This window comes from Heterodontus francisci, chromosome 1 (genome assembly GCF_036365525.1).
Source record: "Heterodontus francisci isolate sHetFra1 chromosome 1, sHetFra1.hap1, whole genome shotgun sequence".
NCBI lineage: Eukaryota > Metazoa > Chordata > Chondrichthyes > Heterodontiformes > Heterodontidae > Heterodontus > Heterodontus francisci.
Window position 1 is genome coordinate 95682542 of NC_090371.1, and position 26594 is coordinate 95709135.

A 26594-nucleotide genomic window follows, 5' to 3' on the forward strand; every position below is an offset into this window, starting at 1 on the left:
GGTGCTTTTCCTTCAGCCTTTGCCGCTTTTATCTGAGCTTCTTCAAATTTTTCTGGCTCTATCGCACCCATGAGATTTTTGGGATTTCCCCAGCCCTCTGCAGCTGTACAGAGTTTTGATTGTTCCCCTCTGTTTCTCCAGTCTCTGTGGACTGTCCTGGACCCTCTGGGTACAATACTGTGCTTCTTGCCAAGTCATTGCTCAGCAATAGATCTACCCCCTGCACAGGTAACCTCAGAATGATCATGACTGTCACTACCCTGGTGACCAACTTACTGTGTGGGCAAACGTTAACGAAGGGAACCTTCAAGCATTTGCCAGCAAGTCCTTTTTCCAATACTACGATATTTGTCCTGCATTTCTGTAAATTTGGTTGCCAGTAGGGTTTGAAAAAGGGATATAGATAGGTAAAGGTGAGTGGGCAAAGATCTGGCAAATGGAGTATAACGTGGGAAAACGTGAAACTATCCATTGTGGCAGGAAGAATAAAAAAGAAGCATATTATCTAAATGGTGAGAGATTGCAGAGCTCTGAGATGGAGAGAGATCTGGCTATCCTAGTGCATGAATCGCAAAAGGTTAGCATACAAGTACAGCAAGTAATTTGGAAAGCTAATGGAATGTTATCATTTATTGTGAGGGGTATTGAATACAAAAGTAGGGAGGTTATGCTTCAGCTATACAGGACATTGAAGTACTGTGTACAGTATTGGTCTTCTTATTTAAGGAAGGATGTAAATGAGTTGGAGGCAGGTCAGAGAAGGATTACGAGACTAATACCTGGAATGAGCAGGCTGTCTTATGAGGAAAGGTTGGATAGGCTAGGCTTGTATCCGCTGGAGTTTAGAAGAGTAAGAGGAAACTTGTTGAAAATAGGATTCTGAGCGGTCTTGACACGGTGACTGTGGAAAGGATGTTTCCACTTGAGAGAATTTAGAACTAGGGGTCACCCATTTAAGACAGCTGAGGAGAAATTCTTTTCTCTCAGTTGGTCGTGAGTCTTTAGAACTCTCTTCTTCAAAAGGTGGTGGAAGCAGAATCTTTGAATATTTTTAAGGCAGAGGTAGATAGATTCTTGATAAGCAAGGGGGTGAAAGGTTATTGGGGGTTGGCGGGAATATGGAATTGAAGTTACAATCAGATCAGCCATGATCTTATTGAATGGCGGAGCAGGCTCGAAGGGCCGAGTGGCCTACTCCTGCTCCTAATTCATATGTTCATATACATGTTTGTATGCTTGAAACAACTGGTATCCCTGAGGATGGTTATCTCCTTGCCTGGTGCCTGGGACACGAAAGGAGTCATTTTTCCTTTATGCGAGAAGTTCTGGCATGTGCTCTATTCTCGAGTTATTTAAAATACAGGCTGACCACTTTCAAAGCTACAGACACAGGCTTGTCTGCAGTGTCTCCTGCTGGTTTTTTAGCATACCAACAATTTGCTTGGACATGCCCAGATTTGCCACACTGGAAACATGCCGGGTGGACCCCTACGGGTTTATCACCTGGGTTCCTTCTTTTAAAAGTTGGAGACTGGTCCAGTTTTCCTTCCCTAGTCTCCTTTTCTCTCGAGCTCATTTCTGCTTCCTCTGCATCCCTGCTATCTCTAGCTTGTTACTGGACCCAAATTTATTCTGTTAGGGATTTATGAATTAACTCATAAGAATTGGCCATATTTGCTGCTTCTCTTATCTTAGTGACTTGTTCTTCAATGTGAGTCCTTACACGAATTGGAATGCTATTTTTAAATTCTTCCAGGAATATAACTTCTCTCAAATTTTCATGAGGATGCTAGCTTGAGAGATCTTATCCAGCAATCAAAAGCTGTATGTTTGATTCTTTCAAATTCAATATAAGTCTTTGCAGGCCTTTTCCAGGTGTGTCTGAATTTTTTTAAATTCATTCATGGGATGTGGGCATCGCTGGCTAGTCCAGCATTTACTGCCCATCCCTAATTGCCCTTGAGAAGGTGGTGAGCTGCCTTCTTGAGCCACTGCAGTCCATGTGGGGTAGGTACACCCACAGTGCTGTTAGGAAGGGAGTTCTAGGATTTTGTCCCAGCGACAGTGAAGGGACGATGATATACTTCCAAGTCAGGATGGTGTGCGGCTTGGAGGGGAACTTGCAGGTGGTGGTGTTCCCATGCATTTGCTGCCTTTGTCCTTCTAGTTGGTAGAGGTTGCAGGTTTGGAAGGTGCTGTCTAAGGAGCCTTGGTGCATCGCTGCAGTGCATCTTGTAGATGGTACACCTGCTGCCACTGTGCAATGGTGGTGGAGAGAGTGAATGTTTGTGGATGGGGTGCCAATTAAGTGGGCTGCTTTGTCCAGGATGCTGTCAAGTTTCTTGAGTGTTTTTGGAGCTGCACCCCTTCAGGCAAGTGGAGAGTATTCCATCACACTCCTGACTTGTGCATTGCAGATGGTGGACAAGCTTTGGGGAGTCAGATGAGTTACTCACCGCAGGATTCCTAGCCTCTGACCTGCTCTTGTAGCCACGGTATTTATATGGCTATTCCAGTTCAGTTTCTGGTCAATGGTAACCCCCAAAATGTTGATAGTGGGGGATTCAGCGATGGTAATGCCATTGAATGTGAAGGGGAGATGGTTAGATTCTCTCTTGTTGCAGATGGTCATTGCCTGGCACTTAAGTGGCAAGTAACATTCGTGCCACACAGCAGCCCAAGCCTGGATATTGTCCAGGTCTTGCTGCATTTCTACAGACTGCTTCAGTATCTGAGGAGTCGCGAATGGTGAACATTGCACAATCATCACCGAACATCCCCACTTCTGACCTTACCGTTTGGTCCTAGGAGACTGCTCTGAGGAACACCTGCAGTGATGTCCTGGAGCTCAGATGATTGACCTCCAACAACCACAATCATCTTCCTTTGCGCTAGGTATGACTCCAACCAGCGGAGCGTTTTCCCCGATTCCCATTGACTCCAGTTTTGCTAGGGCTCCTAGATTCCATACTCAATCAAATGCAGCCTTGATGTCAAGTGCAGTCACTTTCACCTCACCTCGAGTTCAGCTCCTTTGTCCGTGTTTGAACCAAGGCTGTTATGAGGTCAGGAGCTGAGTGGCCCTGGCGGAACCCAGACTGAGCGTCACTAAGCAGGTTATTGCTAAGCAAGTGCCGCTTGATAGCACTGCCGATGACACCTTCCATTACTTTACTGATGACTGAGAGTAGATTGATGAGGCGGTAATTGGCCGGGTTGGATGTGTCCTGCTTTTCGTGTACAGGACATACCTGGGCAATTTTCCACATTGCTGGGTCGATGCCAGTGTTGTAGCTGTACTGGAACAGCACGGCTAGGGGCGCAGCAAGTTCTGGAGCACAGGCTTTCAGTACTATTGCCGGAATATTGTCAGGACCTTTGTAGCATCCAGTGCCTTCAGTCGTTACTTGATAACGGAGTGAATCGAATTGGCTGAAGTCTGGCATCTGTGATGCTGGGGACTTCGGGAGGAGGCTGAGATGGATCATCAACTCGACACTTCTGGCTGAAGATTGTTGCAAATGCTTCAGCCTCATCTTTTGGACTGATGTGCTGGGCTTCCCCCATCATTGAGGATATTTGTAGAGCCACCTCCTCCAGTTAGTTGTTTAATTGTCCACCACTATTCAAGGATCTGTTGCTTATGGGATCGCTTAGCTCTGTCTATCGCATGCTGCTTACACAGTTTGACATGCAAGTCGTCCTGGGTTGTAGCTTTACCAGGTTGACACCTCATTTTGAGGCATGCCTGGTGCTGCTCCTGGCATGTCCTCCTGCACTCTTCCCTGAACCAGGGTTGGTCTCCCAGCTTGATGGCAATGGTAGAGTGGGGGGTTATGCTGGGCCATGAGGTTACAGATTGTGGTCGAGTACAATTCTCCTGCTGCGGATGGCCCACAGCATGGATGCCCAGTTTTGCATTGCTAGAACTGTTTGAAATCTATCCCATTTAGCACGGTGGCAGTGCCACACAACACAATGGAGGGTATCCTCAATGTGAAGGTGGGACTTTGTCTCCACAAGGTTTGTGCAGTGGTCACTCCTTCCAATATTGTCAACGGACAGATGCATCTGCGGCAGGCAGATTGGTGAGGACGAGGTCAAGTATGTCTTTCCCTCTTGTTGGTTCCCTCACCACCTGCTGTATACCCATTCTAGCAGCTATGTCGTTTAGGACTCGTCCAGCTCGGTCAGTCGTGGGCTACCGAGCCACTCTTGATGATGGACATTGAAGTCCCCCACCTAGAGTACATTCTGTGCCCTTGCCACCTTCAGCGCTTCCTCCAAGTGGTGTTCAACATGGAGGAGTACGGACTCATTAGCTGAGGGAGGGCGATAGGTGGTAATCAGCTGTCAGTTTCCTTGCCCATGTTTGACCTGATGCCATGAGACTTTAAGGAGTCTGGAGTCGATGTTGAGGACTCCCAAGGCAATTCCCTCCCGACTGTATACCACTGTGCCACCGCTTCTGCTGGGTCTGTCTTACCTGTGGGACAGGACGTACCCGGGGACGGTGATGGCGGTGTCTGGGCCATTGTCCGTAAGATATGATTCCGTGAGTATGACTATGTCAGGCTGTTGTTTGACTAGTCTGTGAGACAGCTCTCCCAACTTTGGCACAAGCTCCCAGGTGTTAGTAAGGACGAATTTACAGGGTTGACAGGGCTGGGTTTGCCGTTGTTGTTTCCGGTGCCTCGGTTGTTGCTGGGTGGTCCCTCTGGTTTCATTCCTTCTTAACCAATTCAGAGAGCATGTAAGGGTTAACCACATTGCTGCGGGTGTGGAGTCACATGTAGGCCAGACCAGGTAAGAACAGCAGATTTCCTTCCCTAAAGGACATTAGTGAACCAGATGGGTTTTTACAACAATCAACAATGGTTACATGGCCATCATTAGACTAGCTTTTAATTCCAGATTTATTAATTGAATTCAAATTCCACCTTCTGCTGTGGTGGGATTTGAACCCATGTCCCCAGAGCAATATCCTGGGTCAATATAAAAACAAGAAATGCTGGAACCACTCAGCAGGTCTGGCATCATCTGTGGAAAGAGAAGCAGAGTTAACGTTTCGGGTCAGTGACTGGGTACCCTAGGTCTCTGGATTACTAGTCCAGTGACAATACCACTATGCCATCACCTCCCCCTATTTCTGTCTATATGCTTCAGATACTAGCTCATAAGCATATAGAATTGCAGTTTTAGTTTGTTCATAATGAGAGGAATTTTTTTTACTGATAACGGGGGAAAAGGCTCACGAACCCTTGTAAGAGAGTCCAATTTTTTTTCGGCCACTTTAGCTTGGAAGCTACTTTCTCAAATGAAAGTAGCACTAGTCTTGAGTATCTCAGTACATCAAAGTTTTGCTCTGAATTGGGGATAACGTTTGAGTGGCTGGTGGCCTTAACACCTTGTGCTTTTGTTCTTTCTAACTCAAACTGTTTTGCCTCTCTTTTCTCTTGAAATTACATCTCCTCTCTTTTTGCAGCTCTTCGCTTTTCAACTGCAACTGTATTTCTTCCCTTTTCATCTGCAACTGGATTATAGCAAGAATTATCTTTTCAGGCTCGGTGTTATGCAGGCCCCCACCTGCCGAGAATGAGGCACATATATTTCACCACATGGACATTACGTTTTAAAATTGTTGCTGGGAAGAAAAGAAGGCCTATTACAAGGGGTTGCCAAGCCCCTAGCTGGAAAGACATTCTTTTTCATACTAGCAGACAGTGTTGGAACAAAGGAACCAATCCCCGCTCTAATACACAGAAAAGACCTGGTCAAACCAGTCAGTCACGTGACCACCTGCTGGCCAACTAGGGGAGTTTTAAATTGGAAAAACAGAATTTGAACTGAGAAAGCTGTTTGCTCCTGGACTGAGAAGACCTCTTTCTTGTGGCTGGCTTGCCACCAACTCTCTCTCCTATCTACTCTCATCTCTCTCACCAGCTTCGGAAACCATTGAAGAAAAGAGGGCCTATCACAAAGAACTGCCAAGCCCCTGACTGGAAGAGACATTTGCATGCTCGCCGACAGTGTTGAAACCAGGGACCAAGTTCTTGCTTCCCCAATACACAGAAGAAGTGGTCAGACCAGTTTAGTCACATTACTAACTGACTGTTGGAAGATGTTTGAATTTGAACTCGCAGAGAGAAAGAAACTCAGAAAGCTCTTTGCTCCTGGACTGAAAAGACCTCTCCCCGGTCTGCTCTCATCTTAGCAGCTTCGGAAACCACTGAAGACACATGAACCTCAAGAGAGAAAAGTCTCCTACAGTGAACAAGGTTTAAGAAGAATACTGGGCCCCAAAGAAAAGCAAGATCTACCTACCAGCACACTTACACACAACAGATGGAGAGGAAGAAGGGGGTAATTGATTATAAGTTCGGCGGGGGTGGGGGGGGGGGGTGCTGGCGGTCACGGTAAAACCTGTTGAAATCTCTTGGACGTCACGTTCTTATTGACTGCAGGCCGGAGGTGTTTGTAGATTTCTCTCTTGGTTGAAAGTTCAATTTAAGATAGTGGATCACTTCTAATTCACTGCTGCATAATGCAGATGCAGAATTCTAGAGCAGGGCACATCCCTTCTGGTTTGTTGGAAACAAGCTTCTTGGATGCTGCTTTCTGGGTATGTGTCTTTCTCTCGAAGCTGCTTTTTAAGGTAAAGATGTGTTTCTTCTCTGCTGGAAAGACTGATATTTTCTTCCCTGTAGTGACCAACAATGACCTAGAATATGGCTACTTCAGACCTTCTTTGTTTCAGAAGAACTCATTCAATTCGGGAATATTTCAGGAGGGGTGTAGGATGGGTGCAACTGACACCTCTAACCTTTAAGGTTCTTCCTTTGTCCCTGTCAGACAGTTTAAATATACAAAGGCTAAGTCCTTTTCCTTTGGTGGCCATTTTGGAGCACATTGTTCACTTTTTAAAAGAAAATGCCCTTTTTAAAAAAAAATGGAAAGTCAGTCTTTTTATAACTCTTCAGTTTTTTTCCACAATTTTTCATCGACGCACTTCTTGTATGTGTGACATCTGGAATTACTCAGCTGGTCTGACAGCATCTGTGAAGATCTGATTAATGTCAACTCTGTTTCTCTCTCTACAGCTCTCACCCTGACATCTCTGTTCTCAGTCTACAGTAGTGTTCCAATGAAGCTCAATGCAGGCTTGAGGCATTTTATAGCCTTCTGGACTCAATGTTGAGTTTAACAATTTCAGACCATAATCTCTGCCTGGCATTTTGTTTCCTTTTCTTTGCATGTTTCAGTCTTAATCTTGTTTTCTTTTGTTTTGCTTTTGGGCAGCAGCTATTCATTATTCTGCCACTCGTACCTCCGCTGGACGCATCTTTTGTATTTTTATTACTCCCTTTGGTGCTGCCCTACCAACTCTTTTGTCATTTAATGTTTCCCACCCTGTCACAGGCTTTCCCTTTTGTTGTTTTTCCACCCTCCTCAATTTGGCCCACTTAAAACCTATTAGATTTCTAATTTGCTCCAGTTCTGATGTAGGGTCATCGACCTGAAACTTTAACTCAGTTTCTCTCTCTACAGATGCTCCCAGACCTGCATTTTCTATTTATATTTCAGATTTCCAGCATCTGTCATATTTTGCTTTCCTACTACCTTCAACTACTTTTCCACCTCCATGACCCACCATGGTTTCCTCAAAGATGCTTTGTTTTCTTTCAAACTTGAACTTTAAAAAAATTAAATTAGAATGAGCAAAAAGAAACTGCACGCCTGCCTTCCTCTCTTTCTGCCTTAGATGGTAGAAATTAGAATCTTATTAGGGCGGCACAGTGGCACAGTGGTTAGCACTGCAGCCTCACAGCTCCAGAGACCCGGGTTCGATTCTGGGTACTGCCTATGTGGAGTTTGCAAGTTCTCCCTGTGTCTGCGTGGGTTTCCTCCGGGTGCTCCGGTTTCCTCCCACAAGCCAAAAGACGTGCAGGTTGATAGGTAAATTGGCCATTATAAATTGTCACTAGTATAGGTAGGTGGTAGGGAAATATAGGGACAGGTGAGGATGTTTGGTAGGAATATGGTAGTGTAGGATTAGTATAAATGGGTGGTTGATGGTTGGCACAGACTCGGTGGGCCGAAGGGCCTGTTTCAGTGCTGTATCTCTAATCTAATCTAATCTAATCTAATCTAATCTGACTGGCGTACACACATAGCATTGAGCTCTCTCTGTTAAAACCCAGGTGGAGATAATCAGTTGACTTCAACATTCAATCGGTGTCTTTTAAAAAATGCAAATAAAACTGAGCGAAGAATGTACTCTTTCCTTCTCAATACATCTCAGTTTAATACACTTCTGACATTTGTAACACACAAAAAAGCCATAACAGGTATATGAGAAAACCGTCATTACTCCCTCTCTTTCTCTATTCTTTTATTTTTAAAATGCACTCAATATAAAATTTATCTCAATAAAACTTTTGATTTTTAAAAAATTATTTGACAAAAAGGTACTGGGAAGAGTGGAAGTACTGATCAGTACAGCTAATTAGACAGTACTAATTTTGAGAAATAGGTATTCTGAATTCAGAGACATAGCACTAAGCAAAATTATCAACTTGGCTTTTGGAAGAGCCAAACTTTAGCAAAAGCATTAAAAGACAATTCAACAGATACATGTAATCATGTCATTGTGAAATATGTAAATTGATAATTCTATTTTGCTTAAATCTTCATTTTGGAAATTTGAAATTCCAGTTACTCATGCAGGAAAAGAAATTCAGAAAGTATTTTGAGCAATTTGTGGGAACCCAGTAGCCAGATTGTGCAAACACAGGATAACATACTGCCACCATAAAATAGCAGCTATTGTGTCACACAGTACGACATCTTTTAATATTTAAAATACCATCTTTGCACCAGCTGTAAGAGTAACGGGTACTGAAATTACTTACAATTTTTCAATAAAGTGCAGCCCCCCATACAAATTTTAATAGATAGAATACATTGTAAACACACAGTTTCTGAGTTTTGGAGGAGCAGCTGGTTACATGGTCAAGTTCAAGACTGAAAGGGCTCCTGGAATGCATATTGCAAGGGGTGGTTACTCATCAGACATAGTGAGTTAATGAGGATGGGAAGTGGGTGACCATTCATTGGGTAGAAAGAGAAAAAAAGGAGGCAAGGCAGGGATCTTCTAAGTGTGTTGAAGTAACAAAGCAGGTATTCAGCACCAAATATTGATGACAATCACAGTAACTCACAGGAGGGCAGCCATGAGTAAAACAAGGCCATCATGAAGCAAGTGGTGATTAATGAGGTTGAGGAGCACAAATATGGTATTAATAAAGGATTCCATATACAGGTGAATAGCTAAACACTTTTACAGCCACAATTGAGAATCCCAAATGATGCGTTGCTCCCCAGGTGCCCAGGAAAGTAATCATAGAATAATGCACACGATTTTGAGGGGGAAAGGGAATAGAAATAAATCATGCTCCACATTAGAACTAATGGCATAGGAAAAAACAGAATTGAAATCTCAGGATTACTCCTGATGCCATGCATTGTCAATATAGGAATAGAGATAAGGGAGTTAAGTAAATTGCTACAACATTGGTATAGGGAAGAGTTCAGATTCCTGGTATATTAAGACCAGCTCTGGGGCAACAGTGGACTGTACACGATAGGTGGATGGATGGACTTCACCTGAACAAGGCTGGGACCAATGTCCTCAGAGGATAACTTCTACTGTGGTGAAGTTAAACTAAACTACATATCACAGAGGGAAGAGGAAAAAAACAAGCTGAGGAAGTAGGAAGGAAAGCAAAAAGGACAACGAATATATGAAGGCAAAATTTTTTTAAAAACATGCAGAGCATCACATCTTTAAAAGAGGCTAAGAGTCTTGAGACCAATATACAGTGCAAAATATTTACATCTCAAATAGCCTACTTAAACAGATTACTAACACCAGTGTTTAAAAAAAGCACTGTAGGCAGTGCTGCCTATCAAACTTTGCTTTCTGTCAGTTTTCAATTTACAAAAACTCTTCCACATCTAAACTTTTTACACAAAATGCTACAATTTTGTTAGATATTACCTGTTGTGGGTATGATGTTGTCTGTACTCTCACTACAAAGTTGTGTAAGCAGGCTTGACTTGCCAGATCCTGTAAGGCCTACACAAACAACATCGTACTCTGTTCGTGGCGACGGTGGCCCTTTGCAGCAGAAAGCTCTAAAACACTATGGAAAAGAAGAACATTTTTAATCTTTGTTGATTTGGATAACTGGATTCTAATAGCTAGATCAAATGTGGCTATCTTTAATTAAAGCATTAAATAAAATGTCGTTCACTAGCTTACTCAAATTATTGCTGTCAAGCTCGCCACACTTTCCTATTATAATGTTCACATTTATAATATACACATTTATAATACAAGCTGCTTGTGTAAAATAGTTGCACTGTAATTACACCTTTCAGCCGATAATGCCATCGTTGTACTTCAGTTTTGCATCTCTCAGCTGCTCAGCCTATAGAGAAACTCCTGTGCTCCAACCAACTATACTCCTCTGGTTCCCACATCTAAACCCTCAACCCCAGTAAATTGGACTACCACAACCAGATGACTCCCCAAGAATCAAATGTACAAAATATTTACAAATACAATATTCTATCTACCTTTGCTTCAATGCTCCAGCCAAATTGACTGATTTTTGCCTCAATGCAAGCTCAAGGAACAGCACCTCAAATACCGATGAGACACTCTACAGCCTTCTGGACTCAACATTGACTTCAACAATTTCCGAGCATGACTGCCTCTTTATTTTATGTTGTTTTATTTTATTTTTTAACCATGGGCCTGCTTTAAACAGGTTTTTCAGGTTTTTATTTTTGGACAGAGCTATTCATTATTCTGCCATTAACACTCCCGGGACTAATGCTTTGTCTTTTAATACAACTATTAGCACTCCCTTTGCCTTTGTTCTGTGACATCCTTGTCATTTAATCTCTCTTGCCCTCTGCCCCATCATACACCTTCCCTTTTGTTCTTCACCTCCCCCTTTTCATTTGCTCAAAGCCAATTACATTTCTAAACTTTGCCAGTTCTGATGAAAGGTCACAGACCTGAAACATTAACTTTGTTTCTCTCTCCACAGATGCTGCCAGACCTGCTGTGTACTTCCAGCACTTTCTGTTTTTATCTTATGACTGATTTTTGCCATTGTTCTTATTAACTCATCCCTAGTACGTCAACTTAGCTAAGCTGGTAGCACTTTCATGGGTGTGTCAACAACAATATCAATTTGCAGATATACAGTGCCTTTAACATAGTAAAGTATCCCAAGGCACTTCACAGAAGTGCTTATTAAACAAAATTTGGCACCAAGCCACACAAGGAGATATTAGGACAGGATGACCAAAAGCTTGGTCAAAGAGGTAGGTTTTAAAATAAAATCTTAAAAGGAGAAGTTTAGGGAGGGAATTCCAGAGCTAAAGGCTCAGTCAGCTGAAGGCACAGCTGCCAATGGTGGACAATGAAATTCAGGGATGCGCAAGAGGCAAGAACTGAAGGAGCACAGAGCTCTGAGGGTTTGGGGCTAGATAAGAAGGGGAAAGGCCATGGAGGTATCTGAAAACAAGGAGAGGGGAAGAGAAGCCATTGCAGGAGATTCCCTGGCTGCAACTGGACAGATAAGAATAGAGTCAGGTGAGCGCACTGCCACCCAGATGGGCAACTGAGGAGAGGCACTGAGGAGAGACGCTGAGGAAGATGGTGTAGTCAACCATGTCAAAGGCTGCAAACAGGTTGAGAGGTTCATGGAGAGGTTGACGAAGATGAGGAGGGACAGTGTACCATTATCAGTGAGAAAGGATGTATTTTCTGACTTCAATGAAGGCCATTTCAGTGCTGTAGCAGGGACGGAAACCGGATTTGAGGTGTCACAAAGTTGTTGTTTCAAGTCACTCAAGGTGCAAGTTATATCATTATTAGAAAGCAGCCATGCTGTTGGAGACTGCTCTTCTAAGCAATTGTTGCAACAAAAGTTGCTAATATTTAATCACAATGCTTTTAAATATCATTGTCTCACTAGATCACTTCCATTCACATCAAGTTACCCATTTATTGATATTTGCAAGTTTGTTCTGGCCAACAGTCCTCTTTCAACCAACGTCAGCAAAATCAGAACCACAGGTCATTCATCTGAATTACAATGTACAGGATCATGCTGCACATAAAACAGGCTCATGCATTTGAAAACACATCAGTTTTTTCAAGTAATTATCAATGTCAAATGCGTTGGGGTATCCAAAAAATGCACTAAATTGCTGTATAAATGTAAATTTTTTTCTTTCTTTCTTGATGTTTTGTTTTGTTAATTAGCATATTCAGAGTAAATTGTAACTCAACAGATTGTTGAAAATGCTTTCCGATCAAAGAAAAATCCAGAACCTAATTTTTCCAGTTACTGCCAACGTTTAGTCTATTTGTTTCTTTTAATTTGGCTATGGGTACAAAATTGAAATGTGACACTGTAGATATACTCTACATAAATCCTGAAAAAGCTCTATGTATCCTGTTGCCTTGCCAAGAAATCAGACTTTTTTCCCCCTATTCAACACTAAATAAACAAATGTAGGAAACACAGTGAAGTACATTACAGAATAAGATGCAGCGGTTTAATGCAAGATTGCACAAATAAACAGCACTGTACAACCAGTTATAAAGTGTGGTCAAGTGCTACATTCACAATACCCTCTTCTATTTATTCCTATGATAATGAAAACAAACAAACCAGTCTTTCGTACTATCCTCATTTACCTGTAAGTTTTTGTAATCAGGTATCATTGACACTAAGTTAGACGTCACTATGTGAAATGGGTTAATTGAGACCCTGAGTAGTTAGTGATGCTACACATGACTGACAGCTCTGCAATGAGTACCTGATTCTAACTCCACCCAACTGTACCTTCTGCAGTATTCAAACAGTGGATGCATAAATGAGTCTCCTTCAAACTCATTATCACTTGAGAACTGCAGCAGATATTCCAAAATAGCCCTTAACCTAATTTATGATGATATTCCCTTATTGTTATATAACAATACATTAGTTGGTGATAAACGAAAGCGGAGTATGGGAAGATTCCTATAATTCATTGATTTCATCTCTCATTAATGAACATTCCTCCAGTTACCCCCAATATAAGAGGACATGCCGAAGAAAGCAAGAAATAATATTTGCAGTTGAACACTCCATGGCCATCTATCTGCAACATGGAAAGAGAGATGGTCATTCAATGGTGCCGAGCCTTGAATGTTGTTGGAATTACAGTCATCCAGACAAGTGGAGAGTACGCCATCACACTCCTGACTTGTGTCTTGTAGATGGTGGACAGGCTTTGGGGAGTCAGGTGCTAAATTACACAGCAGAATTCCCAGCCTCTGACCAGCTATTGAAGCCACGGTGTTTATATGGCTGGCCCAGTTAAGTTTCTGGTCAATGGTGACCCTCAGAATGTTGATGCTGGGAGATTCAACAATGGTAAATACAATTGAATGTCGGTTTGGGGGGGTGGGGGGGTGGCGTCAAACACTCTCTTGTTGGAGATAGTCATTGCCTGGCACTTGTGTGAGTCAAAGCCCAAATATTGTCCAAGTATTGCTGCACATTGGCACGGACTGCTTCATTATCTGAGTTGTGAATGAAACTGAACGCTATGCAAACATCCTACTGACACTCGTTTTTTAAAATTCCAGATGTAACTAATTCACTGAATTTAAATAACCCAGCTTCTGTGGTGGAATTAGAACTCATGACTCCATATCACTAGTCCATTAACATAAGCACTATGCTACTGTACCCAATGTTCTAAACAAAGAAGGGATTGAGGTACAGGGTGCAACTGCAGCCAAATCAAAACTTATGTTCATCAGACCAAACTCGCTTTTTCTGTTCCTTGGAGAAACAGGCAAGCTTTCTATAAAGATCATCCAAAAGCAATCTTGCCTTGTTGCCTTATTCTGCATTAATAACCATTTCACCCTCATCACATTCTGGAGTGTTTCTCTGCTTTCTGTAATTAATTATGACACACACAAAGTCCAAGATTAGAAGCTCAACAACGGCTTTGAGAAATAGTCTGCAGGTTCCTTATACATCAAATATGGGATTTAAAGCTCATGAGCGTCTATAAATTGGTAATCATTTGGGATTGCCAGCCCCTTCTGCTTCAAGTCAAATTCTGTATTGTAGCTCTACTTAGTTTAACACTGCTGCAGCTGAGCCATTTCGAGTGATCTCATTAGAAAACATTTGAAACTCATATAGGCTATTAGATTTCCTCTTAGCACGGCCTTGGCACTCTCACAAAAGCATTGTCAATCTTGTAGGTTAGGATTATAAAATGGTAAACGTTGTTAGCTGTGTGTGAATGAAAGGAAAAAAGGAAGTTATCAAACAAAGATGTATGGTTTCCAATGTTAAATAATACTTTCCAGCCTAAAACACAAAACAGCCTTTGAATCTCCAGGCAAATAGCCAAAAAGGATGTTTTGTCAAACTAAAATAGTTGAGAGAAGTAATATAGAACTTGGAATGATGACAGACACTCCAGTCGGTTTAGTAAATATAAATAGGATCTCAATCAGATCATGGATTGGTTAATCCTTTCAAGTCTAGCAACCAAGCTGTCCTTCCAGTGAAATAGAGGACATTCCAATACTCATATCTATTGTTGTACTACTTTGTCATCATCCACTTATGGGTGCAGCTTCAACAACACTCAAGAAGCTCGACACCAATGCCTGTGGAATTCGCTACCACAGAAAGCAATTGAGGCCAAAACATTGTATGTTTTCAAGAAGGAGTTAGATATAGCTCTTGGGTCTAAAGGGATCAAAGGGATCAAAGGGTATGGGGCTTTTAGGGAATCAAGGTCCCTAGTGTAAATAATCGCAAATTTTTGAGGAACTTAAGGGAGTAAATTCAGGGTAAGTCATGGCAGGGCAGCTCAGCAGCGTGGAGTGCTCCTCCGTGCAATGTGGGAAGTCAGGGACACTTCCTTCAGAGCGAGAGGATTAGAGTACAGGTGCAGGGATGTCTTGCTGCAATTATATAGGGCCTTGGTGAGGCCACACCTGGAATACTGTGTGCAGTTTCGGTCTCCTTATCTGAGGAAGGATGTGCGTGCTATAGAGGGAGTGCAGCGAAGGTTTACCAGACAGATTCCTGGGATGGCGGGACTGACGTACGAGGAGAGATTGAGTCGGTTAGGAATATATTCGCTGGAGTTCAAAGAGTGAGGGGGGATCTCATAGAAACCTATAAAATTCGAACGGGACTTGACAGGGTAGATGCAGGAAGGATGTTCCCGATGGTGGGGGAGTCCAGAACCAGAGGTCATAGTCTAAGGATACGGGGAAAACTTTTCAGGACTGAGATGAGGAGAAATTTCTTCACCCAGAGAGTGGTGAGCCTGTGGAATTCGCTACCACTGAAAGCAGTTGAGGCCAAAACATTGTATGTTTTCAAGAAGGAGTTAGATATAGCTCTTGGGGCGAAAGGGATCAAAGGATGGGGGGGAAAGTGGGAACAGGTTACTGAGTTGGATGATCAGCCATGATCATAATGAATGGCAGAGCAGGCTCGAAGGGCTGAATGGCCTACTCCTGCTCCTATTTTCTATGTTTCTATGTGTCTCCAGCTGCAGCTACTCGAAATCCGCATTTCGGATCTGGAGCGGCAGCTGGGGACACTGTGGAGCATTCGCAAGGCTGAAATCATCGTGGATAGCACGTACAGGGAGGTGGTCACACCGCAGGTAAGGACTGCTCAGGCAGAAAGGGAATGGGTGACCGCCAGGCAGAGCAGAACAACTAGGCAGGTAGTGCAGGAGTCCCCGGGGTCCATCTCCCTCTTCAACAGATTTTCCGCTTTGGTTACTGCTGGGGGAGATAGCTTCTCAGGGGAATGCAGCAACAGCCAAGTCTGTGGCACCACGGGTGGCTTAGCTGCACAGGAGGGGAGGAAAAGGAGTGGGAGAGCTATAGTGATAGGGGGTTCTATCATAAGGGGTACAGATAGGCGTTTCTATGGCCACAAACATGACTCCAGGATGGCACGTTGCCTCCCTGGTGCTCGGGTCAAGGATGTCACGGAGCGGCTGTAGGGCATTCTGAATGGGAAGGATGAACTGTCAGAGGTCGTGGTTCACATTGGTACTAACGACATAGGTAGAAAGAGGGATGAGGTCCTGCAGCAAGAATTTAGGGAGCTAGGTAGCAGATTAAAAAGCAGGACCTCAAAGGTTGTAATCGCTGGATTACTTCGGGTACCATGTGTTAGTGAGTATAGGAATAGGAGGATAGCGCAGATGAATGCGTGGCTGAAGACATGGTGCAGGAGGGAGGGCTTTAGTTTCCTGGAGCACTGGGTCTGTTACTGGCCAAGGTGGGACCTGTACAAGTTGGACAGGTTGCACCTCAACCAGAATGGGACCAACATCCGTGCTGTTGGGGGTGGGGGGTGGTTTAAACTAACTTGGCATAGAGATGGGATACAGAGTGGAAGTACAGTAGGGGGTGATGCACAGCCAAATATAGAAGAGAAACTAAGTCAGTCTGGAAGGCAGAGCAAATATAGACCTGTTAAGGCACAAGCGGATAATGCAAGGCTGGATTGCATCTATTTTAATGCAAGGAGTCTTACTAGTAAGGCAGATGAATTGATTAACACATGGGAATATGATAATATTGCTATCACAGAGACATGGTTGAGGGAAGGACAAGACTGGTAGCTCAATATTCCAGGGTATAGAATCTTCAGGCGTAACAGTGGGAGCTGGGGGGGGGGAAAGAGCGGGAGTGTAAAAGAGGAGGGTAATAATAGGGTAATAGGGTAATAATAGTAGGGGATTTTAACTTCCCCAATATCAACTGGGATAGTCTTAGTGCAAAAGGCTTAAAAGGGGACGGAATTTTTAATGTGCGTACAGGAGAGCCTTTTGAGCCAGCATGTAGAAAGTCCAACAGGAGAAGGGGTGTTACTGAACCTAATCCTAGGGAGTGAAGCCCGACAAGTGGTATAAGTGTCAGTGAGGAAGAATTTCAGGGATAGTGACCATAACTCTAAGATTTAAGGGAGTTATGGAAAAGGACAAAGATGGACCAGAAATAAAAGGTACTGAACTGGGGTGGGGGGAGAAGGCCGACTTCAATATGATAAAACAAGATCTGGCCAAAGTGGACTGGGAGCAGCTACTTGTAGGAAAGTCTACATCAGACCAGTGGGAGTCATTCAAAAAGGAAAGAGAGAGTGTTCAGGGCCAACATGTTCCCGTAAAGGTGAAGGGTAGGACCAACAAGTCAAGGGAACCCTGGATATCAAGGGATATAGAGGATTGGATGAGGAAAGAAAAGGAGGCTTATGGCAGACACAGACCGCTGAAAACAGCGGAGGCCCTAAAGGAGTATAGAAAGTGTAGGGGGGTACTTAAAAAAAAATTAGGAGAGCAAAGAGGGGACATGAAAAAAAAAACTAGCGGGCAAGATAAAGGAAAATCCCAAGGCATTTTATAAGTATATTAAGGGCAAGAGGATAACCAAAGAAAGAGTAGGGTTCATTAGGGACCAAAGTGGCAATGTGTGTGTGGAGCCGGAGGATGTAGGTGAGGTTTTAAATGATTACTTTTCATCTGTGTTCACTATGGAGAAGGACGATGTAGGTGTAGCGATCAGGGAGGGACTGTGATATGCTTGAACAAATTAGCATCGAAAGGGAGGAAGTATAAGCGATTTTAGCAGGCGTAAAAGTGGATAAATCCTCAGGCCCAGATGAGATGTATCCCAGGCTGTTATGTGAGGCAAGAGAGGAGATAGCAGGGGCTCTGACACAAATTTTCAAATCCTCTCTGGCCACAGGAGAGGTGCCAGAGGACTGGAGGACAGCGAATGTGGTACCATTATTCAAGAAGGTAGCAGGGATAAACCAGGCAATTACAGGCCAATGGGTCTAACATCAGTGGTAGGGAAACTATTGGAAAACATCCTGAGGGACAGGATTAATGTCCACTTGGAGAGGCAGGGATTAATCAAGGATGGTCAGTATGACTTTATCAGGGGGAAATCATGTCCAACAAACTTGATTGAATGTTTCGAGGAGGTGACTAGATGTGTAGATGTGGTAAAGCAGTTGATGTAGTCTACATGGACTTCAGTAAGGCTTTTGATAAGGTCCTGCATGAGAGATTGGTTAAGAAGGCAAGAGCCCAAGGGATCCAGGCAATTTGCAAATTGGATCGAAAATTAGCTTCGTGGCAGGAGGCAGAGGGTGATGGTCAAGGGTTGTTTTTGCGATTGGAAGCCTGTGACCAGTTGTGTACCGCAGGGATTGGTGCTGGACCCTTGCTGTTTGTACTGTACATTAATGATTTAGACGTGAATATAGGAGGTATTATCAGTAAGTTCGCAGATGACACGGAAATTGGTGGTGTTGTAAATAGTGAGGACGAAAGCCTTAGATTACAGAACGATAGAGATGGGCTGGTAAGATAGGCACAGCAGTGGCAAATAGAATTTAATCCTGAGAAATGTGAGGTGATGCATTTTGGGAGGACTAACAAGGCAAGGGAATATACAATGGATGGTAGGACCCAAGGAAGTACAGAGGGTCAGCGGGATCTTGGTGTACTTGTCCATAGCTCAGTGAAGGCAGCAGCACAGGTAGATAAGGTGGTTAGGAAGGCATATGGGATACTTGCTGTTATTAGCCGAGGCATAGAATATGCCAAAGACTTGCAGGTTGATAGGTTAATTGGCCATCATAAATTGCCCCTAGTATAGGTAGGTGGTAGGGAAATATATAGGGACAGGTGGGGATGTGATAGAAATACGGGATTAGTGTAGGATTAGTATAAATGGGTGGTTGATGGTCGGCACAGACCCGGTGGGCCGAAGGGCCTGTTTAAGTGCTGTATCTCTAAACATAAGAGCAGGGAGGTTATGATGGAGCTGTATAAAACGCTAGTTAGACCACAGCTGGAGTGCTGTGTACAGTTCTGTTGGCCACACTACAGGAAGGATGTGATTGCACTGGAGAGAGTGCAGAGGAGATTCACAAGGATGTTGCCTGGGCTGGAGCATTTCAGCTGTGAAGAGAGACTGAAAAGGCTAGGATTGTTTTCCTTAGAGCAGAGAAAGCTGAGGGGGGACCTGATTGAGGTATACAAAATTATGAGGGGCATAGACAGGGTAGATAGGAAAAAACTTTTTCCCTGAACGGTGGGGTCAATAACCAGGGGCCCATAGATTTAGAGTAAGAGGCAGTAGGTTTAGAGGGGATTTGAGGGGGAAAAAAATTCACCCAGAGGGTGGTTGGAATCTGGAACACATTGCCTGAAAGGGTGGTAGAGGTAGGAACCTTCACAACATTTCAGAAGTATTTAGATGAGCACTTGAAACGCCATAGCATACAAGACCACGGGCCAAGTGCTGGAAAATGGGATTTTTTTTTTTAGATTAGAGATACAGCACTGAAACAGGCCCTTCGGCCCACCGAATCTGTGCCGAACATCAACCACCCATTTTATACTAATCCTACACTAATCCCATATTCCCAACAAACATCCCCACCTATCCCTATATTTCCCTACCACCTACCTATACTAGTGACAATTTATAATGGCCAATTTACCTATCAACCTGAAAGTCTTTTGGCTTGTGGGAGGAAACCGGAGCACCCGGAGAAAACCCACGCAGACACAGGGAGAACTTGCAAACTCCACACAGGCAGTACCCGGAATCGAACCCGGGTCCCTGGAGCTGTGAGGCTGCGGTGCTAACCACTGCGCCACTGTGCCGCCCTGTAGAATAGATACGTGCTTGATGGCCAGCATGGATACAATGGGCCGAAAGGCCTATTTCTGTGGTGTATAACTCTATGACTCTATTTCACTGCTAGGTTTGCAATTAAGGTCCCTCTCTGACAGCAGCAAAATTGCTGAGACCCCAAATGTCTATTCAAAAGTGGTCAGAATTGCAGGAGGCTGAGTTGTATTTTTGCAAATCTTAAAGCCTAAAAGCAGTAAAGAGTACTTAAATCCTGCAAGGCTACAACAGGACTTTCTTACATGGAGTAAATGTTTTTTGGCAGTACTGAATCTGAAAGGTAGCAACAGCTTCATAGGTACAGTACCTTTCAGTGCTAAAGAGGTCACAGCTTGCACTTTTTCTTCTCTTTTGTTCAATGCCTGCCTTAAAAATGTGAAGCACAGACATGGTTGATTGGAAGCTTCTTTCACAAGGAGCGTAGAAACAAAAGATGTAAAAAGCCGAAGTTGTGATCTTTCAGCAATGATAGATACCAAAAAAAGAACTGCAGCTTTAACACATTAAAGCAAAATGTTAGAGCAGAACGGAACAAACAAAGCCCTCATTTCTGCTCCAATGCATATAAAGCTGCCAGATTACCACAACCACATTAACAAAATGCTGTTTTCTTAAAGGGTCTAAATAATTGCCGACTTAATTGTCTTCTGATCTTTTAAAAATTATCAGCAAAATTAAGTGAAGCATCAAGGTAGCAATCTCAACATTGAGGTAGACAAAGGATACTAACTATTGGTACGCTGCCAACAGCTATGATGCCGTAGTTGAGATCGCTTGACAACACATCCACGGAGAAGCATTGATCTGAAATCAAAGCTGTGAATGCTGTAGCTAATGACCTGTGCTCCAATTCCAGGATATCTTTTGACAGATTTTAAAGCATGGGCTGGAGGTGATGGTGGAAGTTCCAGAGGATCTCAATGCCTTCCATCTGGCCTTGGGTCAATATGGAAAATGCTGTAACCAATACTTCAGATCTAAACCTTTCCCATTAACAGGCTCAGAAGACAAACAAATTCCCTGCTACAATGCTAATTTATTTATTTAAAAAGCGAGAGCTGAACCACAAAGGTCATTTAAGCAGAATTTAAAATAGAGCAACTATTTATGTTGAACATAAAAAGAAATCAAACTACACATAAATTTATTTTATGAAATTAAAGAGGGTCTGCATAAAGGATTTTCCATTTATATCCTGAAGTAAACTATTAGATTTTTCACGAACAAAGCAGATCATTTTGAACCAAAAATGGACCCATGTACATATGTTAAGTAAGTGTTCATTACTATGCTTAGATTTATACTAAAATAGATCCTGAAGAACTTTCAAATATAATGCACATTGAAAGGCAGTTGGGAGTAACGTACACAGTGAAGGCTATGGGTCCTGACAATATCCTGGCTGAATACCTAAACACCAGATTTAACTGCTCTCCTACCCAAACTGTTCCAGTACAGTTATGACACTGGGAGCTACATGGCAACATGGAATATTTCCCCAGTTTGTCAGATTCATAAATCGCAGGATATATCTCAACCAGCAGTTACCAAACTATCACCCTCCGGCCCAACATCAGTAAGATGATGGGAGGGGTCAATAATTCCAATCAACAACTACGAATAGCTTGAGTTCCACCAGAGCCACTCAATTGCTGACCTCATCATAGCCTCAATCCAGACTTGGACACAGAGAAGCGAGAGAAATTGCCCTTAGCATCAAGTCAGCCATTGGCCAAGTTTAGCACCATGGAGTCCTAAACTGGCCAATGGGAGTGGCAGGGTGGGTGGAGCTCAAAAGTAAAATCCACCAGTGATAGGAATTATATGGAACACAACGACGATGCTGATTGTGACTAACAGAAGCCAATTATCACAGCTTCAGGACATCTTTGTAGGACAGAGTAGTCTTGTGGTTATGCCATAAAAACCATAGGGCAATAATAGTTGGGGATTTCAACTACCCCAATATCAACTGGAATACAAGCAGTGTGAAGGGCACAGAGGGGACAAAATTCTTGAACTGTGTTCAAGGGAACTTTTTTGGCCAGCATGTAACAAGCCCAATGAGAGGGGGCATAATTCTAGATTTGGTCTTCAGTAATGAAGCTGGGCAAGTGGAGGAAGTAACAGTGGGTGATCATTTTGGAGATAGTGACCATAATACAGTTAGTTTTAGCATAATCATGGAAAATGACAAAGATAAAACAGGAGCAAAAGTTCTAAATTGGGGAAGGCCAATTTTAAGAAATTAAGAGGTGACCTGGCGAAAGTGGACTGGATACAGTGATTTGAAGGAAAATCAGTGGCAAACCAGTGGGAGGCATTCAAGCATGAGATACTACAGGCAGTGTAGACATGTTCCCACAAAGATAAAGGGTGGTCCTGCCAAATCTAGTTATCTAGAAGCTTACTGGGTAAGTTAAAGCAGAAAAAGAAAGCTGATGACAATCACAAAAATCTTAATACTTTAGAAAGCCTGGAGGAGTATAGAAAGTGCAGGGGTAAAGTAAAAAAGGAAATTAGATAAGCAAAGAGAGGACATGAAAAATTGGCAGGTAAAATCAAGGAAAACCCAAAGATGTTTTATCAGTACATCAACAGCAAGAAGATAACTAAGGCAAGGGTAGGACCTATCAGAAATGTACAAGGGAATTTATGCATGGATGTAGATGATGTGGGCAGGGTTCTTAATGAGTTTTTTGTCTCTGGAGAGGGCTGATGTAGACAATGTAGTTAAAGAGGAGGAGTGTGAAATATTAGATACAATAAGCAAAATGAGAAAGTACCAGAGGGTCTGACATCCTTGAAAGTGGATAAATCGTCAGGGCTGGATGGATTGCACCCAGGTTGTTAAAGGAAGCCAGGGAGGAAATAGCGGATGCGCTGAGGATCATCTTCAAATCCTCACTAGATACAGGAGAGATACCAGACGATTGAAGGTCTGCGAACGTTGTACCATTGTTTAAAAAGGGTGTGAGGGCTAAGCCAAATAATTATAGGCCGGTCTGTCTGACCTTGGTGATGGGTAAGTTGTTAGAATCTATTCTGAGGGACAGGATAAACTAAAGGCACGGATTAATCAGGGATAGTCAGCATGGATTTGTTAAGGGAAGGTCATGTCTTACTAACTTAATTGAGTTTTTTAAGGAAGTAACAAGAAGGATTGATGAGGGTAATGCAGTGGATGTGGTCTACATGGATTGTAGTAAGGCATTTGACAAGGTCCCACATGACAGACTCGTCAGTAAAATGAAAGCCCATGGAATACAAAGCCTGTCCACCATCTACAAGGCACTAGTCAGGAGTGTGATGGAATACTCTCCACTTGCCTGGATGGGTGCAGCTCCAACAACACTCAAGAAGCTTGACACCATCCAGGACAAAGCAGCCCGCTTGATTGGCCCCCCATCTACAAACATTCACTCCCTCCACCACTGACGCACAGTGGCAGCAGTGTGTACCATCTCCAAGATGCACTGCAGCAACGCACCAAGGCTCCTTAGACAGCACCTTCCAAACCCGCGACCTCTACCAACTAGAAGGACAAGGGCAGCAAATGCATGGGAACACTACCACCTGCAAGTTCCCCTGCAAGTCACACACCATCCTGACTTGGAACTATATCGCCGTTCCTTCACTGTCGCTGGGTCAAAATCCTGGAACTCCCTTCCTAACAGCACTGTGGGTATACCTACCCCAAATGGACTGCAGCGGTTCAAGAAGGCAGCTCACCACCACCTTCTCAAGGGCAATTAGGGATGGGCAATAAATGCTGGCCTAGCCAGTGACACCCACATCCCTAAATGAATATTAAAAAAAAAATACAGGGGAATGTGGCAGGTTGGATCCAGAATTGGCTCAGGGACAGGAAACAAAGGGTAGTGGTCGATGGATGTTTTTGCGAATGGAAAGCTGTTTCCAGTGGCGTTCCACAGGGCTCAGTGTTGGGTCCCTTGGCGTTTGTGGTATCTGTTAATGATTTGGATTTAAATGTGGGAGGCATGAATGGGACATTTGCTGATGACACAAACATTGGCCGTGTAGTTGATGGTGAAGGGGACAGGAAGATATCAATGGTTTGGTTGAGTGGACGGAAAAGTGGAAAATGGAATTCAAACCAGAGAAGTGTGAGGTAATGCATTTGGGGAAGGCAAATAAAGCAAGGAAGGATATTGAGAGGGGCTGAAGAAGTGCACCTTGGAGTACATGTCCACAGGTCCCTGAAGGTGGCAGGACAGGTAGATACAGTGAAGACATATGGAATGCTTTCCTTTATTGGCTGAGGTATAGAACTCAAAAGCAGGGATGTCGTGCTGGAACTATATAAAACGCTAGTTAGGTCACAGTTGAAGTATTACAGTTCTGGTCACCACATTACAGAAAGGTCATAATTGCTCTGGAAAGAGAACAGAGGACATTTACAAGAATGTTGCCAGGGCTCAAAAGTTGCAGCTATGAGGAAAGATTGGATAGACTCGGGTTGTTTTCCTTAGACCAGAGGAGCTGAGGGGTGACTTAATAGTGGTGTACAAAATAGAGTAGACAGGAAGGACCTGTTTCCCCTAGCAGAGATGTCAATTACCAGGGGGTACAGATTTAAGGTGATTGGTAGAAGGATTACAAGGGACATGAGGAAAAACTTTTTCATCCAGAGGGTTATGGGTATCCGGAATTCACTGCCAGGAATGGCGGTGCAGGCAGAAACCCTCAGTTCTTTTAAAAGGTACCTGGACTTGCATCTGAAGTGCTGTAACCGGCAAGGCTATGGACCAGGTGCTGGAAGGTGGGATTAGATTGGGTGGCTAGTTTTCTCGGCTGGAACGGACACAATGGACTGAATGGCCTCCTTCTGTGCTGTAATTTTTCTATGGTTCTATGATGCTGGACTCGCTAACCAGATTTCATGAGTTCATAATCTCACCACGCCATGTTGTTGCACTTGATTCACAAAGTTAGTAATTTGCAGACTAGCATCAGAAAACAACAATGAACGTTGCCAGATCATTGCAAAAAAAAAAATTCACTATGTCCTTCAGGGAAGACAATTTACCACCTCTAGCTGGTCTGGCCTACACATGACTCAAGTTCTACAATATGTGGTTGGCTCTTGGTGTCCTGAGAGATGGGGAATAAATACCTCCTTGCAAGGGTTGCCCACATTTTAAGAATTGTTCTTCTTTTGTTTCAGAGTGTACAGTAGCCTAGTGGATATGGTACTGGACTTCCAACCCAGAATTGTAAAAGCAGCTGCTTCAATGGTTTTTCCCTCTGCCATAAAGACAATGTTGGATCGGAGCAACTGCAACACTCAAGAAGGTAACACCACCCAAGACAGACTAGTTGGTTTGATTCACAATCCTACCACCATACTCAATATCTACCCCTTGTATCTGCACTATGTTTAGGAAAGCAGAAACTCACCAATTTTACTTTGATGGCACCTCCCTCCACTGTGCCCACTACAGAGAAGAACAAAAGCAGCAATGTTGCAGCAACATCATAACCACCAAACTCCTCCAAGTTCCCCTCCAAGTCACTTCCACTGTTCCTTCATACTCAATGTGTCAAAATCCCAGAATTCTCTACCTAACATCGCACATGACCAAAAAGAACTACAGCGATTCAAGAAGGCCCAACACCTTTTCAGCCAGCGTGGGATGGACAATAAATGCAGCTTTGCCAGCGTCACCCTTGTTCAGAGAATAGAATAAAACTAAATAAATAAATTCTCTCCAAATCACAACTGCATTAATACTGAAAAATAATATATGCTGACACTTTAGGCAAGTACCAATAAATAAATAAATAAATATATCCCATTGCAACCCTTATGATGTCAGATGATGTGTTTTTTTTAATGAATCTATTTTCATTGACTTATTGCACCCGATTTTAAGTCTATGCGAGTGGGTGGGTTTTGAATAAGTTAAAATCTCTCCCGCTCTCTCCAGTCTCTTTCTATCTGTTTCCCACTCTTGAATGTGAGGGCCTCTCTGACCCCCCTCTCAAATTCACTGTTGGTCTCATACTCAGTCACATACTCCATGCCTTTGCTTCAACCCAGTTTTTCCTGTGTGCACGCACCATTTTTTCTCTACTGGTCTCTTCACCCTTCTCCCTGTGAAAAACACTTTGAAAACTCTAGTTCCAAAGGCTGTGCTTTATTGTGTTTTGAAGACCTCACTAAAACCATGCTCTCAAATACAATGAAAGCCTGACATGTTTACGTGCGAGATCCAAAGGGCTTAGATTGTCCACATGTAATCATACTGTTGTAAACTGGTAGTTTTCTTGATCGTGTTTTCATAGATATAAGACTCTTGCATGCTGAGAATTGGAGGCATACGTGCTTACTGGAAGCTATGGTTGATCCCTCTTCAGCTAACAACTAAACTAACAGAGGGTTAGCTTTGGGAAGACCTTACATTCAAGCCCTAGATCTCAGGAGCCACTGTTCTTTTATTTATTTATATTTATTTATTTCTAGATACAGCACTGAAACAGGCCCTTCAGCCCACCGAGTCTGTGCTGACCATCAACCACCCATTTACCTATCAACCTGCAAGTCTTAGGCTGTGGGAGGAAACCGGAGCACCCGGCGAAAACCCACACGGTCACAGGGAGAACTTGCAAACTCCGCACAGTCAGTACCCAGGATGGAACCCGGGTCGCTGCAGCTGTGAGGCTGCGGTGCTAACCACTGCGCCACTGTGCCGCCCCTGGTACAAAATATCCTTTGACACATTTT

The 26594-nt window shown here is 43.3% G+C and overlaps 1 protein-coding gene across 9 annotated transcripts in view; it reads right to left on the reverse strand.

The window, feature by feature from the left end:
• LOC137370942 (ADP-ribosylation factor-like protein 15) overlaps positions 1-26594 on the reverse strand; it is a 368243-nt gene that overhangs the window by 255399 nt on the left and 86250 nt on the right. For all 9 annotated transcript variants that reach the window (XM_068032842.1, XM_068032835.1, XM_068032859.1 and 6 more), the window contains one exon: positions 10061-10205. In XM_068032842.1, coding sequence (XP_067888943.1) covers positions 10061-10205 — 145 coding nt within the window. The remainder of the gene's footprint in view (positions 1-10060; positions 10206-26594) is intronic.